The 13119-nt window shown below is 38.8% G+C and overlaps 1 protein-coding gene across 7 annotated transcripts in view; it reads left to right on the top strand.

Moving 5' to 3' along the window:
- The window catches only part of L3MBTL3 (L3MBTL histone methyl-lysine binding protein 3), an 89445-nt gene extending 76826 nt beyond the window's left edge, over window positions 1–12619 (top strand). For all 7 annotated transcript variants that reach the window (XM_074819136.1, XM_074819141.1, XM_074819135.1 and 4 more), the window contains 4 exons: window positions 1717–1808; window positions 7114–7277; window positions 8286–8348; window positions 10731–12619. In XM_074819136.1, coding sequence (XP_074675237.1) covers window positions 1717–1808; window positions 7114–7277; window positions 8286–8348; window positions 10731–10874 — 463 coding nt within the window. In that variant the 3' untranslated portion in view covers window positions 10875–12619. The remainder of the gene's footprint in view (window positions 1–1716; window positions 1809–7113; window positions 7278–8285; window positions 8349–10730) is intronic.
- The last annotated feature ends 500 nt before the right edge of the window (window positions 12620–13119 follow it).

Genomic DNA, 13119 nt, shown 5'->3' with positions numbered 1-13119 from the left:
TTAAAATTCAATTTGTCTTCCAACCCCTTCCTTAAAACCTTCAATTCGTGATACTATCTTGTATTTAACTAGTGAGATAAAATTTCTGGGTGTATGGCTATGAAAATTGTCCTCAAGAAAATAGGAAGATACATGTTTCCTCACAGGTTTTGGTGGTCTCTTTTCCTTGCGTTGAATTACTGTAATCATTTGCTTTGGCTTTGGAATTAATCGCACTACTTCATAGTATCTTACTTTAGAAGTTTTTTGTGTTTGTGGAGGTTAGGAAAATAATTTTTAAGTAAATAAATGCAGGTGATATTTCTGAGGAAGATACTGTGGAGAAGTCCTTTGTGGCACAAGAAGGCGTGCCTGCTGCATACATTTCACTGGCATTGCTTGCCATACCATTATTATTTGTGTCCTACCATACTACAAAGGCTGGATTTTTCAATTTATTACGTTCATTTTGCACCGTTAATAGTGTGTTAAATATATTTCTGTTGCTATCAATGAACTTGCAGTTCCTAGCTGTTTGATTCCCAAATGCTTGCTTGTATTTAATAGTATAAACAGTATTTAATATATAAATTGTATTTAATAGTATAAGCATAAACAATGGAATTAAACAGGTCTGTTTCTTCTGTGGATTTGTGTTTTGTGGTTAGCTAATCTTGGTGTCTAACAAGGTGTTAGCTCTAGTTTGGCTTTTTATCAGTGTTTGGGACATGTGTAAAGGGGCTCTTGTTGACTGCTTCTCTGGTAGATAGTAAAGCATGGGTTCATGTAGTGGGCTTTCTTGTAGTCTTGACTTTAAGGTCATTCTGTCTGGTGCCTATTTTTAGAAAATGTTTATTATGTACTTAGTATCTCTGAGAGCTCTGCATCTGTAATGGTTTAGTAAGAATTGGCCGAAGTGTTCTCAAGTTCTTAAAAAGCAAAAGGAAATAAATACACACATAATGTCAGCAAGTTGATATAAGCTTCGTTTCTGTAAGAAACCAGACTGGAAATACCTTCTGAAGGCAGAGTTTGAAAAGGAACTTCCCAGGAGCTGACTGTAAGATGCAAATACACCCCACCCTCCTTTGAGAAGTTCTCTTATTTTCACCTCTCTTGACCCATTTTGGTCAGTAGGGGGAAGGCATTCCCTCTTTGCAGATGTTTGGGCTGGTAAAGCTGAAGGAGAAGCCACGGCAGCAGACAAAGAGTGGCTCTTTTAGCTGGATAAGAAGTAATGCAGAAACAGGAACGAAAGAATACAGATATTTTCAGTGGGATCATAGCTGCACAACAGTGTGTCAATATAGTACAGTAGTTGGGGTGGGGTGGAGATGAAGGTTGGGCAGAGAAAAAGGAGTAGATGTTGTTTCAGACAGCTCCTGAAAATGGCCTGGGTAACCAGTAGGAGATGCAGCTATGTATGTGTTCTTCACTCTTCCCATCTTCTGCCTTCATTTGTATATTTTCCAGTTTCAGTTATGAAGTCAAGTGTGTTGATAGGATTTATGTAATCTTAGTTTACACTACTCTTGAGCCTTCATTGCAGAATTCATGTCAGTAGTCATGCCATCTGTGTAAGTCAGAAATTAGATCCTCTCTTTTTTTTTATTTTATGATACTACATCCTTTGTGTGGGAATCCTGGTGTGTTAACAGCATTGTTAGCAAGAGATGTCATCATGCTTAGTGATTTTTATGATGTATTAATAAAAAATGAACATCTTATTTTCCTCAGTGTAATATTACAAACAAAGGACTCCATAAAGAACAAAGAGTGTGAAGAAGAGGAGACAGAAAATAAGCTGCTCATTTCAAATGAAATTAAAGGTAAATTGGCAGTACTTAATTTGTTTTATATTAAAATCTGCAGAACAAGTGATATTCCTTGAAATTCTTCATGAAACTGCATTGCTACTTATTTTTGACATTCACTATTTGTGTCCAAAAATTTCTTCACAGCAACACTTTTAACACAATGTTTCTTTATCCTGTAATCATCAAAGGCTTTGCCAGGAACTTTATCGCAGTTGTAAAGATGAGTGCAAAATGAATACTGGTATAAAAAGTTTCATTTCAAGAATATTTTTCCACTGACTTTTAAAAATAGGCAATTAAACCAGACTGAGTTGTAAAGGTATAGCATTCACTTGTTGCTTCAAAAGTGTATTGGAAGAAAGTTAAAGCATTTACACATTACAGGCATAATATAAAGTTAGGTGACTTATTCAACCCAGCCTCAGTCTGTTGTGCAGTCTGATACTTTCCAGCAACCCATATGCAGAACAGGCCCTTTCTTTTTCATGAGTGTTACAGAGGGATGGCTACAATTTTTACTTCACTGAAAAACTGGAGACAGTCCTGTGGAGGGCCACCAAGATGATTAGGTGGTTGAAGGACTTGACATATGTAGAAAGGTTGAAGGAATTTGGGAAGGGAAGGCTTGGAGGAATCTCATCACGGTCTCCAGTAACTAGAAGGTCATTACAGAGTTACCTTGTCCTGCAGGATGCACAGTGGCTGTGGTGGGAAAAAAAGGGAATGAACACAAGTTGCTTCAGGGGAAATTCTGTCTGAATAATAAGGAAGAAACTTCTCAACATGAGAACAATTGGAATAGGCTGCCCAGAAAAGAGGTGGAATCTCTCTTGCTGGTAATACTTAGGACTGATCTTGACAGGGCCCTGTATAACTTAAGCTGATGCCCTGCTCTTAACTGAAGGTTGCATTGTACAGTCTCCAAAAGTCCCTTCCAACATGGACTTTTCTTTGGTTCAGTGATTCTGTGTGGTTGTGTGTACTGTGTCAAAACCGTTGGCTGTTCATTTATCCAGTTGGATAGATAGAGGTAGCTGTTCATTATTCATTTTTATCCTCATTGTTTAGAAAGAATACAGCACAAATTCAGAACGTCACAGTCTTACATTTCATAATTATTTTGCGTGTGTGAAACTTAGTATGTCAGGCTAGTTATTGGACTGAGTCAGTGCATTGTTTCAGTGCAGCATTTGCTGCAATAATTTTATTAACTCATTCAAGTTCAATGAGAAGCTAAATGTCTTAATGTCATAATTTAATTCCTTAAATTGTTAGAAGTTTTTTCAGCAATTTGCTGTGCAACACAAAATATGTAAGGCTTTCGTCAAAAATCTTGAGACTCAAGTAACTGTGGTTCTTTAAGGGCTGCATTTCTTACCTTTTAAGTGAGCTCATCCTTGTAAAACCCAGGAAATGAGACTAGTAGAGCACTGCATAAAGATAAAATAAAGGTAGTGGTTTATTTTTAATTATTAACCTCTAATACATTTCTTTTATCTTAAAATATCATTTGTCTGCCAGCACTTTTCAGAGGGATCTAAGAGGCCCTCCAAAGAGTGTGTGAAATATGAAAGATTTCATCTATTACAAGAGCTGTGTAAAAGGTGTAAAAAATTCCAAGTTGTTATGGTATTTTGAAACATGACGTAGTTCAGACTTCTGGGAAAATGAAGCATTAAACAAATAATCTCTAAAGCAGATGAAAAAGATAGGTTTTGGTCATTTGAAGTATTTTGTTTCAGCAGAATGGAAACATACCTTTTTGATGTTGACTTTGCATTATATAACACAATACACAAAATATAAAATCAAATTGTTCAGAGCATTTAAAATTGTCTGCAATTCTTTTTTTATTCTAAGAAAACTGGCCTGATTTTGTGAAGCATTTTGAGTTTGGCAGAATTCACTGTATGGATAAAGTTTCACCAACAAGTTCTGCTTACTAGGATACATTTCTGTGTAGGATCTTGCATAATTAGATTTATAAAACTAGAACACTTACATTGTTTAACAAAAATTCTCATTTTCACTTCCTTTTTATACACATAATTTTGTGCCCTTATCTGTTTAAATATGCCATACTACTTAATCTTTAGGATGAAAATGGATCACTGAGTTCTTGCTATCATAGTCATGGAAAGCTCGAGCTAAAATAATTGCAATTGTGCAGACTTTTGTGAGCTGTGACTGCTGGTACCTGTGCTTGTTGTCCTATTTTTTCTGCATGTCACTTACAATATTATTGTTCAACCTTCTTTTGCCATGCTCACTTGACTAGTTTTCTACTGATACTTTATAAAACGTGTACTGCTATCTTCCCTTTTTTGAAGAAAGATTATTTGGAGCTAAAGAACTCCACTGAAATCATGGCCCCTTCATACTAGCTGTTTTATGGACACAAATCCTGTGCTTTAAAACCTTCTACATGCTGGGAGCTAGAACACACAGGAGGGAACGACCAGTGGTAATGGTCTCTCATTAATGCCAGAAAGTGTTTGCCATTTAGCTTCTTTGAAACATTAGGTTATATTTTGTTGGGAGGTAACTCACTGAGAAGATAGAGATGAATTAAGGAAGATATAGTTCAGGGAGAAGGATAACGTGATGGCATTAAATATGAAGAAGAATGTAGAGGCACGTGGGCTGATGTTGAAGCAAAATGTCAGCAAAGAACAGTGATCAGGGTTAAAAGTGTGAATTTACGGCATCTGGCTCTGCTATCTCGTGGAGCTGGCAAGCAGATTTTGCTTCTTCATTTACGTGGTTCAAGGAGCAATTTGTGGCTCTGTCATGAAACTGGCTAAGCCACGGTGCACCTCAAGTTACTGTTCTCCTAAATGTCTAAATTGAGACATAAATTGGAGTACATCACAAATTTTCTCTGGCCCACAAACACAGATTGCCTCTCTATGGGAAGCAGGGCTTGCAGAGCAAGGAATACCAAAGCATGAGGGTAGGGAGAACTTCTACATATCTGGTATTACAGACATAGATTGTAGCCAGAATTTGTGCTTTGCGTTGTCTTTTGTAAGAGGTTACACTAAAACTAAACTTCCTTTTATCAGGATGTGGTTATACCTGCTGCAGGGTTGGGAAATTTTTTTTTCTTTTCCTCCATCTAGTTGGGTGAATTGACACTTCACATGCTTCTTTTGTGCTGTTCATCTTACCTGTGAGGCAGATGTGGCACAGGCTGAGAAGCAGAGGCATTTTTGCCCACATCCTCAAAGACATTAGGCACTGCACTCCTTTCCATGTCAGTAAATAGAGCTCTTAAATGTGAACAGATGGAGTACAAGGTTTAGCATCATGCAGTGTCACGTTAGTGAACTTAACTTCTGCTAACCTCATTCATAACCAGCTGACCTGTGTTTGCTTGAAGTTTTCCAGAAAAACACAACATGGACAGATGTTTTTCAGCATAGATTTTTCATCTGGAACTGTTAGGATTTGACACACCCGTAAACTATTGAAAATAGAGACATCCTTAGATGTCATTGCTGCTATTCACTGTGCATGTACCTATATGCTCTTATGCTTATGTGTACATATGTTTAAACATGTGTGAACATGGAGTGCAATTTGCTTGCAATTTTCTTCACACAGTATTATCATCTACTCTTTATGTTGCAGTATCAGTGCATTACATGTTTTGTGAATGGACAACAAAAAAAATAGCAAAATATTTATATTTTCAACTCTTAAGAGACCTTTTTTAGAAAGAAAAAATTGGGGGATAAGGATGGGGAGGGGATTCAAGGGAACAATGAGAAAGATATTATTTGGTAAAATAGGCTTTACATTCAGCATGCTTGCTGCCTTACAAGACTCTTTCTGACTGACGTTTTTAGTAGTAGTAGAAGCTCTAAGGTACATTTGAAGAACAACAGTGAAGTGTAAACAGACATTTAGGGAACTCACTTCCAAGAGCACGTGTATGATGCTAGGAAAAAATTAAGGAGTCTATTTAAAAATTTCATCAGTGAAGTGACAATACTGACTAAATCGCTTAAGAGTCAACTTCTGAATAATCAACATTGATATAAAATGAGGATTAGTCTTGAAAGTAACAAAAATCTAAGCTAGAGGAGCAGAACAACACAATCATATCCTATATTGGCCACATTATATATTCTAGAACAGTCCCACTGCGCTGGCAAAAATCTATAATAGGAATTTGTGCCTTAGTTGTTGGGCACAAATGTATGAAAACTAGAACAGTGAGGATAGGAAGAACTGTAAATAATAGCAACTTCCCAAAAATGGTGATAGAATGGAGCTGTAATAAAGTGAGCGATCCAAACAAAAATAGCACAGGGATTTGTGAGTGATTGCATGAAGCCATGGCAGTAAGGAGTACTAGGTATAGGTTCCTTGTTGGCTGTTTCAGAAATGAATTCCAGAGATTTTCCACAATTTTACTTGACAATTGGGAAGCATTCAGGCCTGAGTTCATAGCAGGCGTGTTGCTTTTGCATTTGCAGTGGATCTAAATGAGTGGAGATGTCTTACGCAGTTTGACATCATTTGAGGCATGCCTCTTCACTCTTTCCTCCTACACACATCTGCAACTGCTGTTGCTCTCCAGACAGCAGCAGCAACAGCAGGATGTGGCTGAAGCCACCCTCCCACTGGTACATTACCTTTGAGGCCAGTGGGATGGGAGCTCATTCCTTCCATTATGGATAAGTGAGATAAAAAGGGAAATGACCTTGTAAAAAAGCCCATAGCAGCACGGAGGAGCTTAATGTTATTTTCCAAATAAAATGTTCAGTTAAAGTGGGAGCAGGGAATTTGCAGACGTTTGTGGTTTTTCCTCAGAAGAACTGAAAAACATTTTGTGGTGGATGAAGCATAAATGTTGTGTGGGCTGGAACTGTACAACTGATTCACTTGGAATTTTGTAGCAGTGCAGTGCTGCTTTTGACGAAGTTAGAACAGCTCAAACCTGGAATTAAGTTAATTCTTTTACTACTGTACAACTATGAAATGTGGGTGTGATTTATTGTATCAAAATATTTAAAATTACTTGACCTGTGGTGTGGTATGCCAACAGTTGTGTCTGCACAGAAGCGTGTTGTGTTGGAAGAGACTTTTCCCATGTAAGAGTAGTCACATTTATATAGAGCCAATATAATCACAGTCATACTAGCGAAAGAGCAGTCATGGTACTCCTCTAATTATGGTGTAAGCAAAACTGTACAGCTTGTGTAGGGAGGCCCATATATATCAATAGAAATGCATGTGCATTTACTGTGACTGATCTCATCACTGACTGAGAGATTTAATGCTTGTTTCTTGCTTCCTGTTATTGAAGATGTTGAAGAACCCAGCACGCAGAGGCTTCTTTCTCAACCAGTTATTGTGTCTTCCAAGTTGCAAATCCCTGGCCTACCCTTGCGCTGGGAACAGCAGAGCAAGCTCCTTCCAAGTGTAGCTGGGATCCCAGCCAGTAAAGTTTCTAAGTGGAGTACAGATGAGGTAGGTTTCCCCTGTATCTTATATCTCACTGCTGCTGCCCTTGAAGTTTTGGTTGATTCAGAGCTTTAGATTAGCCCCATAGATTAACAATAATGCATTAGTACTCACAGGATTAGAGTCAACCAGACGTAATGTAACAGATCCCCAAAATGTCTGTTCAGCTGCCATCCAGCCCTAGAAGCAGTAAGTATTAATTCATATGTGTATAGATACAGATAAATATATATGTGTGTATATATATTCACTGGGGTTAAAAAGGGAAAGCAAAGTGCTAAATGCATGGCCCAGCAGATCAGGTGTTCAAGGCCAACGCTAATAACATCTAGCACCTACACAAACGTGCTGGAGGAATGGGTTGGGGGTCAGCATGGACCAAGGAACTATTCCTAGTGCATGGTTTGGATGTCACATACTGTTTTGGAGAGTGAGAATATAGTGCAGAGAGGAACGGTATGGATACAGTCAGTCCGTGACACCTGATTGCAAGATTAGAGCCCTGTCACTGTTCAAGTATGTAATAATGCTTGGACAGACAGGGTCTAGTCCCCGCTTTACTTTCAAAAGTACCTATGACTAAGGCAGTTTTCTGCAGCTGGAACAATCAGATCTTCTCTAATCAGAGAAGAAGTAAATGGGAACTTTGAAAAAGGATTTGCTAATCTCTGTGCTGTAAAGAATAAAGAAGAGGAAGGCAGCAACCATTTTGGTTTGTGAGAATTGATTCACCAAGAGAAGGTGCATGGTTCTGGATCTGCATGGATAGAATAACCTGAGTAATTCTGAGGGAGTAGACACACCCCACTTTCAGATGTCCTGTGGACGAGAGTGGCATGTGCTCTTTTAGTCTGCAGATTTGTGAATCCTGTCCTTAAACACCCAGTTGCATGATTCCACACACTTACAGAAGAAGGTGGAACACCTAATATAAGGCTGTAAAAACAATAGCTAAAAAATACTTTGGGAAGACACTGGTCTTACTAAGTCTTTTGTTATATACTTTGGTGGCAGGTCTCTGAATTTATACGGAGTTTACCAGGATGTGAAGAACATGGCAAGGTGTTTAAAGACGAGGTGGGTGAAGTTTGTTTCAAAGCTTGGTGGAAAGATAATTTTATGCCATCTTAAAGATACATATAAAGTAGTAGGATAAAGCATATGTTTAAAGTCAGACACAAATATATGGAAGATTAGGTTGGTTTGCAGGTCATGGAGTGGGAAGGAAGAAGATAAAACTAGCTAACAGCCAGGTCTCTGGTGCTCCTCTAGCTTTGTTACTGCAACTGAAATTACTTAGCACTAATGATAGAAGAGGAGGAACTTCATGATGTACTACTATTCTCTCTTAATCTGGTTTGAGGAAATTTGTAAGTATGCTATTTTATTTCTGCAGGATGTTAATAAGTAAAATAAAGCAGAGCAATGGTTCACGATAAGCATCTCTTAAAACTCTTTGCATCTTGTCTGAGCACACTTAGCTCTTGATGCTCTTCCTCCCGATACAGTTAGTTTGCAGGGAGTAGATCTGAAGGCTTCTGCTGAAGTTCAGTGGAGTGTGTACTCATTTTGTGAGCACGCCAGGCATATATTTCTGATATCAGAAGATTGTTGTGCCAAAGCTGTCGTTAGGAAGTGATAGGGCTTTTAGGTACAGTAGGCCTATATAAGGTAGGTTGGCTTTTTCTTTTCCACTCAGAGGTTTGTTACTTCTGTTAGTGCTTAGTTTCAGGAAGGCTGTTTGATCACAGATTGCCAGAGTGAATAGTTCAGGTGCTTGTCCCAGTCAGAACACCTGAATGGGCAGAGTGATACTGTAATATCCAAAGTCAGACAGCCTTTCCAGTGAAGAATAATTGTGGTACTTAGACTTGAGAAGGCACCTCCTGAGGAAAATGCATACCGATGGCCCTGCTAATGTCTGGTGACAAAAGTTTTCAGGCTGTGCTGTAGATTGTAATACTATTACAGTTGCATATCAGAGGACTGAAAGGCTGCATCTCAGGGCATTTTGCACTTGCTTAGATGTTAGACATTTTACAGTTGCAGCAGATGTGCTGGCCTAGATCATCCACTGTGTCACTTAGGGTGTCTCACCGATGAATTTAAGATCGATAAAAGCTGGCGTATTGCTAATCAAGTCAGCAGGTGGGAAGTGCCACAGAGATGGATAAATCCTAAACACTTTCATTCTCAGAGGTGTAAGAGAATGCTTCCCCTCTTTAGGATTCAGCCTTTCAGGCTTTGTCTGTAACTAGTAAATTAAACCTCTCCCAGGAGGCCAACTGGCATGGACTGGCTGGCATCAGTAGGTCTTTCAGTAGGTAGAAGGTGCTGGTTCAAACTTCTGCTGTGGAAATGAACCCTCATCTTGCTTATGTTAAGATGCTGCAAAAAGCTGGGCACCCCCACGTTCACAGGCTTCTGGTGCTGAGCCCACCCAGTCTGGCTTTGTGCACAAAATGAGTTAGAAAGTGATTGTGGTAACTGCATGATGCTGTTCTCACTGCAGTGTTCCTCAACTTACAGTGCTGAGGTGTACCTTGCAGGCTTTCTTTGCAGCCTGTCAGGTTCAGAAAGCTTGTCTTCTAGTCCTACAGAAATGTAATTACACTGGTTTTATCTCAAATTAGTATCTTTAAGCCTAAGCAGTGCTCCTTATTTAACTCAGTTGGCTTTTAGGCCTAGCTATCCTGCTTATGTTACACTGAAAACTTACTATAGATACCTAAGTGACCTGAAGTTTACACAAGAAGTGTTGGCCCCAGTGAAGCCCTTGGATATGAGGGCCTTGTGGCTCCTCATGTTCAAATTTAGCACTCCTGGCTGACAACTATTTGCTTACAGGAGAATATTCACTTGTAACGTTTATTAAAATAGCAACACTACAAGCCTGGCAGAAAAATACTCAGTGTTTTGAAAAATTCTGTTTGTGTCAAAGAGGCAGTTTTATGGAGCCTGGCCCCTGTTACATCAGGGACCAAATTAGTTTTAATTTGCTGTTTAATGAACAGAAAGGGGTGGCCTGAAGTGAGTTCCAGTTCCATAGTAGGTAGTGAAATTCAGAAACTTTCTTATGGAGGCTTAAAGGAGTAGCTAAGATGTTAAAAAGCATTACTGTGCTGCAGTACCGTTGAATTCTACTTAATTTATGTATTTTACTTTTCAGTAGCTTTTACTTTGTACTATCAATATGATAAGAAGAACTGGTTAGCTAAAAATTAGCCAGACAGTTGTTTTCAAGCAGAATGATGATCATCATCCTGTTCTTTTGGACTAGCTGATCTGTCTAAAACGTTGAAATCAAAGCTATCCTGAAAGCATTTGAAAGTGCTTGTATTCAGCCATTCCTTTACATTGTCTGAAATTGCTAGGAATTTTCTTTTCATGTTTTCTGAAACATCTATACTGCTGCACTGTCAGACCTATTAATAGCTTTGTGTGTTTTTTCTTTTAAAGCAAATTGATGGAGAAGCATTTCTGCTAATGACCCAATCAGACATAGTCAAAATAATGAGCATTAAACTGGGCCCAGCGCTAAAAATCTTTAATTCCATTCTGATGTTCAAAGCTGCAGAGAAAAACTCACACAATGAACTTTGAAGATAATGAAAATGTATACGAGCCAGCTTTCTCCACTGGAGCTCATGTTTTATTCAAAGCACAAAGACTCGCTAGAACTGTTGAGTAAGGACTCTCAGAAAGGAAGAAACGTACGTTCAGCGCTGGTGGACTATTTATATTCTCCTAGAGCCAGTACATATCTGAATCCTTCTGGGAAGTGTTCAAGCTTTTGAGAAGGTACTGTGTAACAACCGAGTCAGCTAGTCTTATTTACCAAACTAATGGGGCTAGTTCTCCATGGATGGTTAGGATCCCTAACTTTCTCTGGACATCAAGAAAACCTTCACGAATTATTTATGCTGTATTATATAAAGGAACATTAATATTTTCTAAGAATTCTTGAATTCTACTTCATGTACCCATTTTGCTTTTCAGAAACTTTTACTTCATACTATCAAAATAAAAACTGATTAGCCAAAAATTAGGCTACAGGTAGCCAGATGAGACTGTTATGGCTAATACATATTTGTGCCATAGTTTAAAAATGAAACACTTAATGTTACATATGTGACACTTTATGCTACAGCAGATAACTTTACAGATTATAAAACTGTCTGTTTGCTTGTAACACAACAAAACAAACCTTGTTGGGGTTGAAATTATAATGCTTTTTTGATAACTGAATGTTTTTACTTTTGCACGATTACAAAATGTTATGTGAGTTTTTCCACCAGCATCTTTAATGTATTTTACCAAAAGATCAGTACAGAGAAGGCTGCAACTGAAAAATAAAGTTTGACTTCACAGAAGACTTTTCGTTTATGCTGCACAACAGAGTCCCAGCCTTTTACATGGGACCCTGCTACAGTCCTTCAGCAGATGAAGGAAAATACCGGTATTTTGAGGTAAGGATACTAGCAAAAAAGAAAACATATTCATTCAAGTCTGCACATGCCAGTCTCCAGTATAGTTACCACAACAGTGGAGAAAAACTGTGCTAAAGCTAGGACTGCTACTCTGGCTTCATATTCAACATAGGTTTGTTTTCCCAATGGTGGGAGAATTGTTTCACCCACCACTTGGTAGTTGGAAAGTCTGAGTTATAAATGAAATAAGGCATAGGGGGAAAGACAAAGCACGGAGGAAAAGGATACTTAACGCATACCTTGGGTGAGCATGCCTTTCACTGGGTCATTAGCAGGCTGTAGATGCCACCAGCAGGTACTTAGGTGAGGCAACCTTCTTTCTTGGAGGATTATAACGATTTGTCAGGGAAAGTCATTGCACTTGGTATATATACATAAGATGTAAACCAGATGCACTTTAAATGGGAGAAAGCCTAGCCACCTGTATACTGAGGACTGTTCCAGAATGTTACTTTTGCAAGAGAGTGAAGAGTTGGATCAAGATTTTTGGCAGCCCTCTTAGCGCTGCCGGTGGGCAGTTGCTCAGCCTTTAGAGCTGAGAACAAGCAGAGCATTTCCGTTGCGCAGAGCTGAGAGAATTTTACATCTTCCCACAGATTTTGCTAGGCTGTTCTTTGGCTGGAGTTCCTTAAGATTTCAAGAACTCTCTGTGCCCCTTCCAGATCATGTAGGTGACTGGTACCTGCCATAATATGAGGTGAAACAGGGTCAGTATGAAGTAAGTTGCATTGGTCTGTTAATTTCCTTCCATAGCATTGCATAAATAATATTTTTACATTTTGTTCAATATTTGTACATTCAAATTGCACTCTTATTGTACTACAATACAAATAAAACCTGAACTGGAGCTGTCTGTTACATTTGTGTGTGCCCAGGATTTTTAGATGAACCTGCCTGTTCCCAAGGGTAGTGTGGAGTCATTCCTCACCATAGCTCAGTGTGGCCATGAGTTTAAAACAGCAACTTGGCTGCTGCTGTCTGCCCTCTCCCTAAACACTCCTAAGGATCACAGGCCACTTGCTGTCACAATCAGAATCCCATTTATGGACCTGCATTTTGCCACTGGCAGCAGTTCAAGTTGCCCATGCAGATCAGTAAAATGCCAGATTCTTCCATTTTCTTTCCTTTTGCCCTTCCACATAATTTACTTTCCCTCACCCTCTGTGTCTCTCTCGTGCCAGCTCTCTACCCTGCAGTGAGAACCAATGAAAAGATTTGCTGGCTGACAGAGATTACTTGGGGATGTTAGCAGCTCCCTGAATTTTTATATACTTACTTGCAAAGTACTGTGGTTTAAGGAATGGGTTTGAATTAATACTGTTTATAAGATGTAGAATAAATCTCACTTACATGATACA

The sequence above is a fragment of the Strix aluco genome, chromosome 3 (assembly GCF_031877795.1).
Source record: "Strix aluco isolate bStrAlu1 chromosome 3, bStrAlu1.hap1, whole genome shotgun sequence".
NCBI lineage: Eukaryota > Metazoa > Chordata > Aves > Strigiformes > Strigidae > Strix > Strix aluco.
The sequence above is the reverse complement of the archived record's forward strand: the minus strand, read 5'-3'. Positions and strand labels throughout refer to the sequence as shown.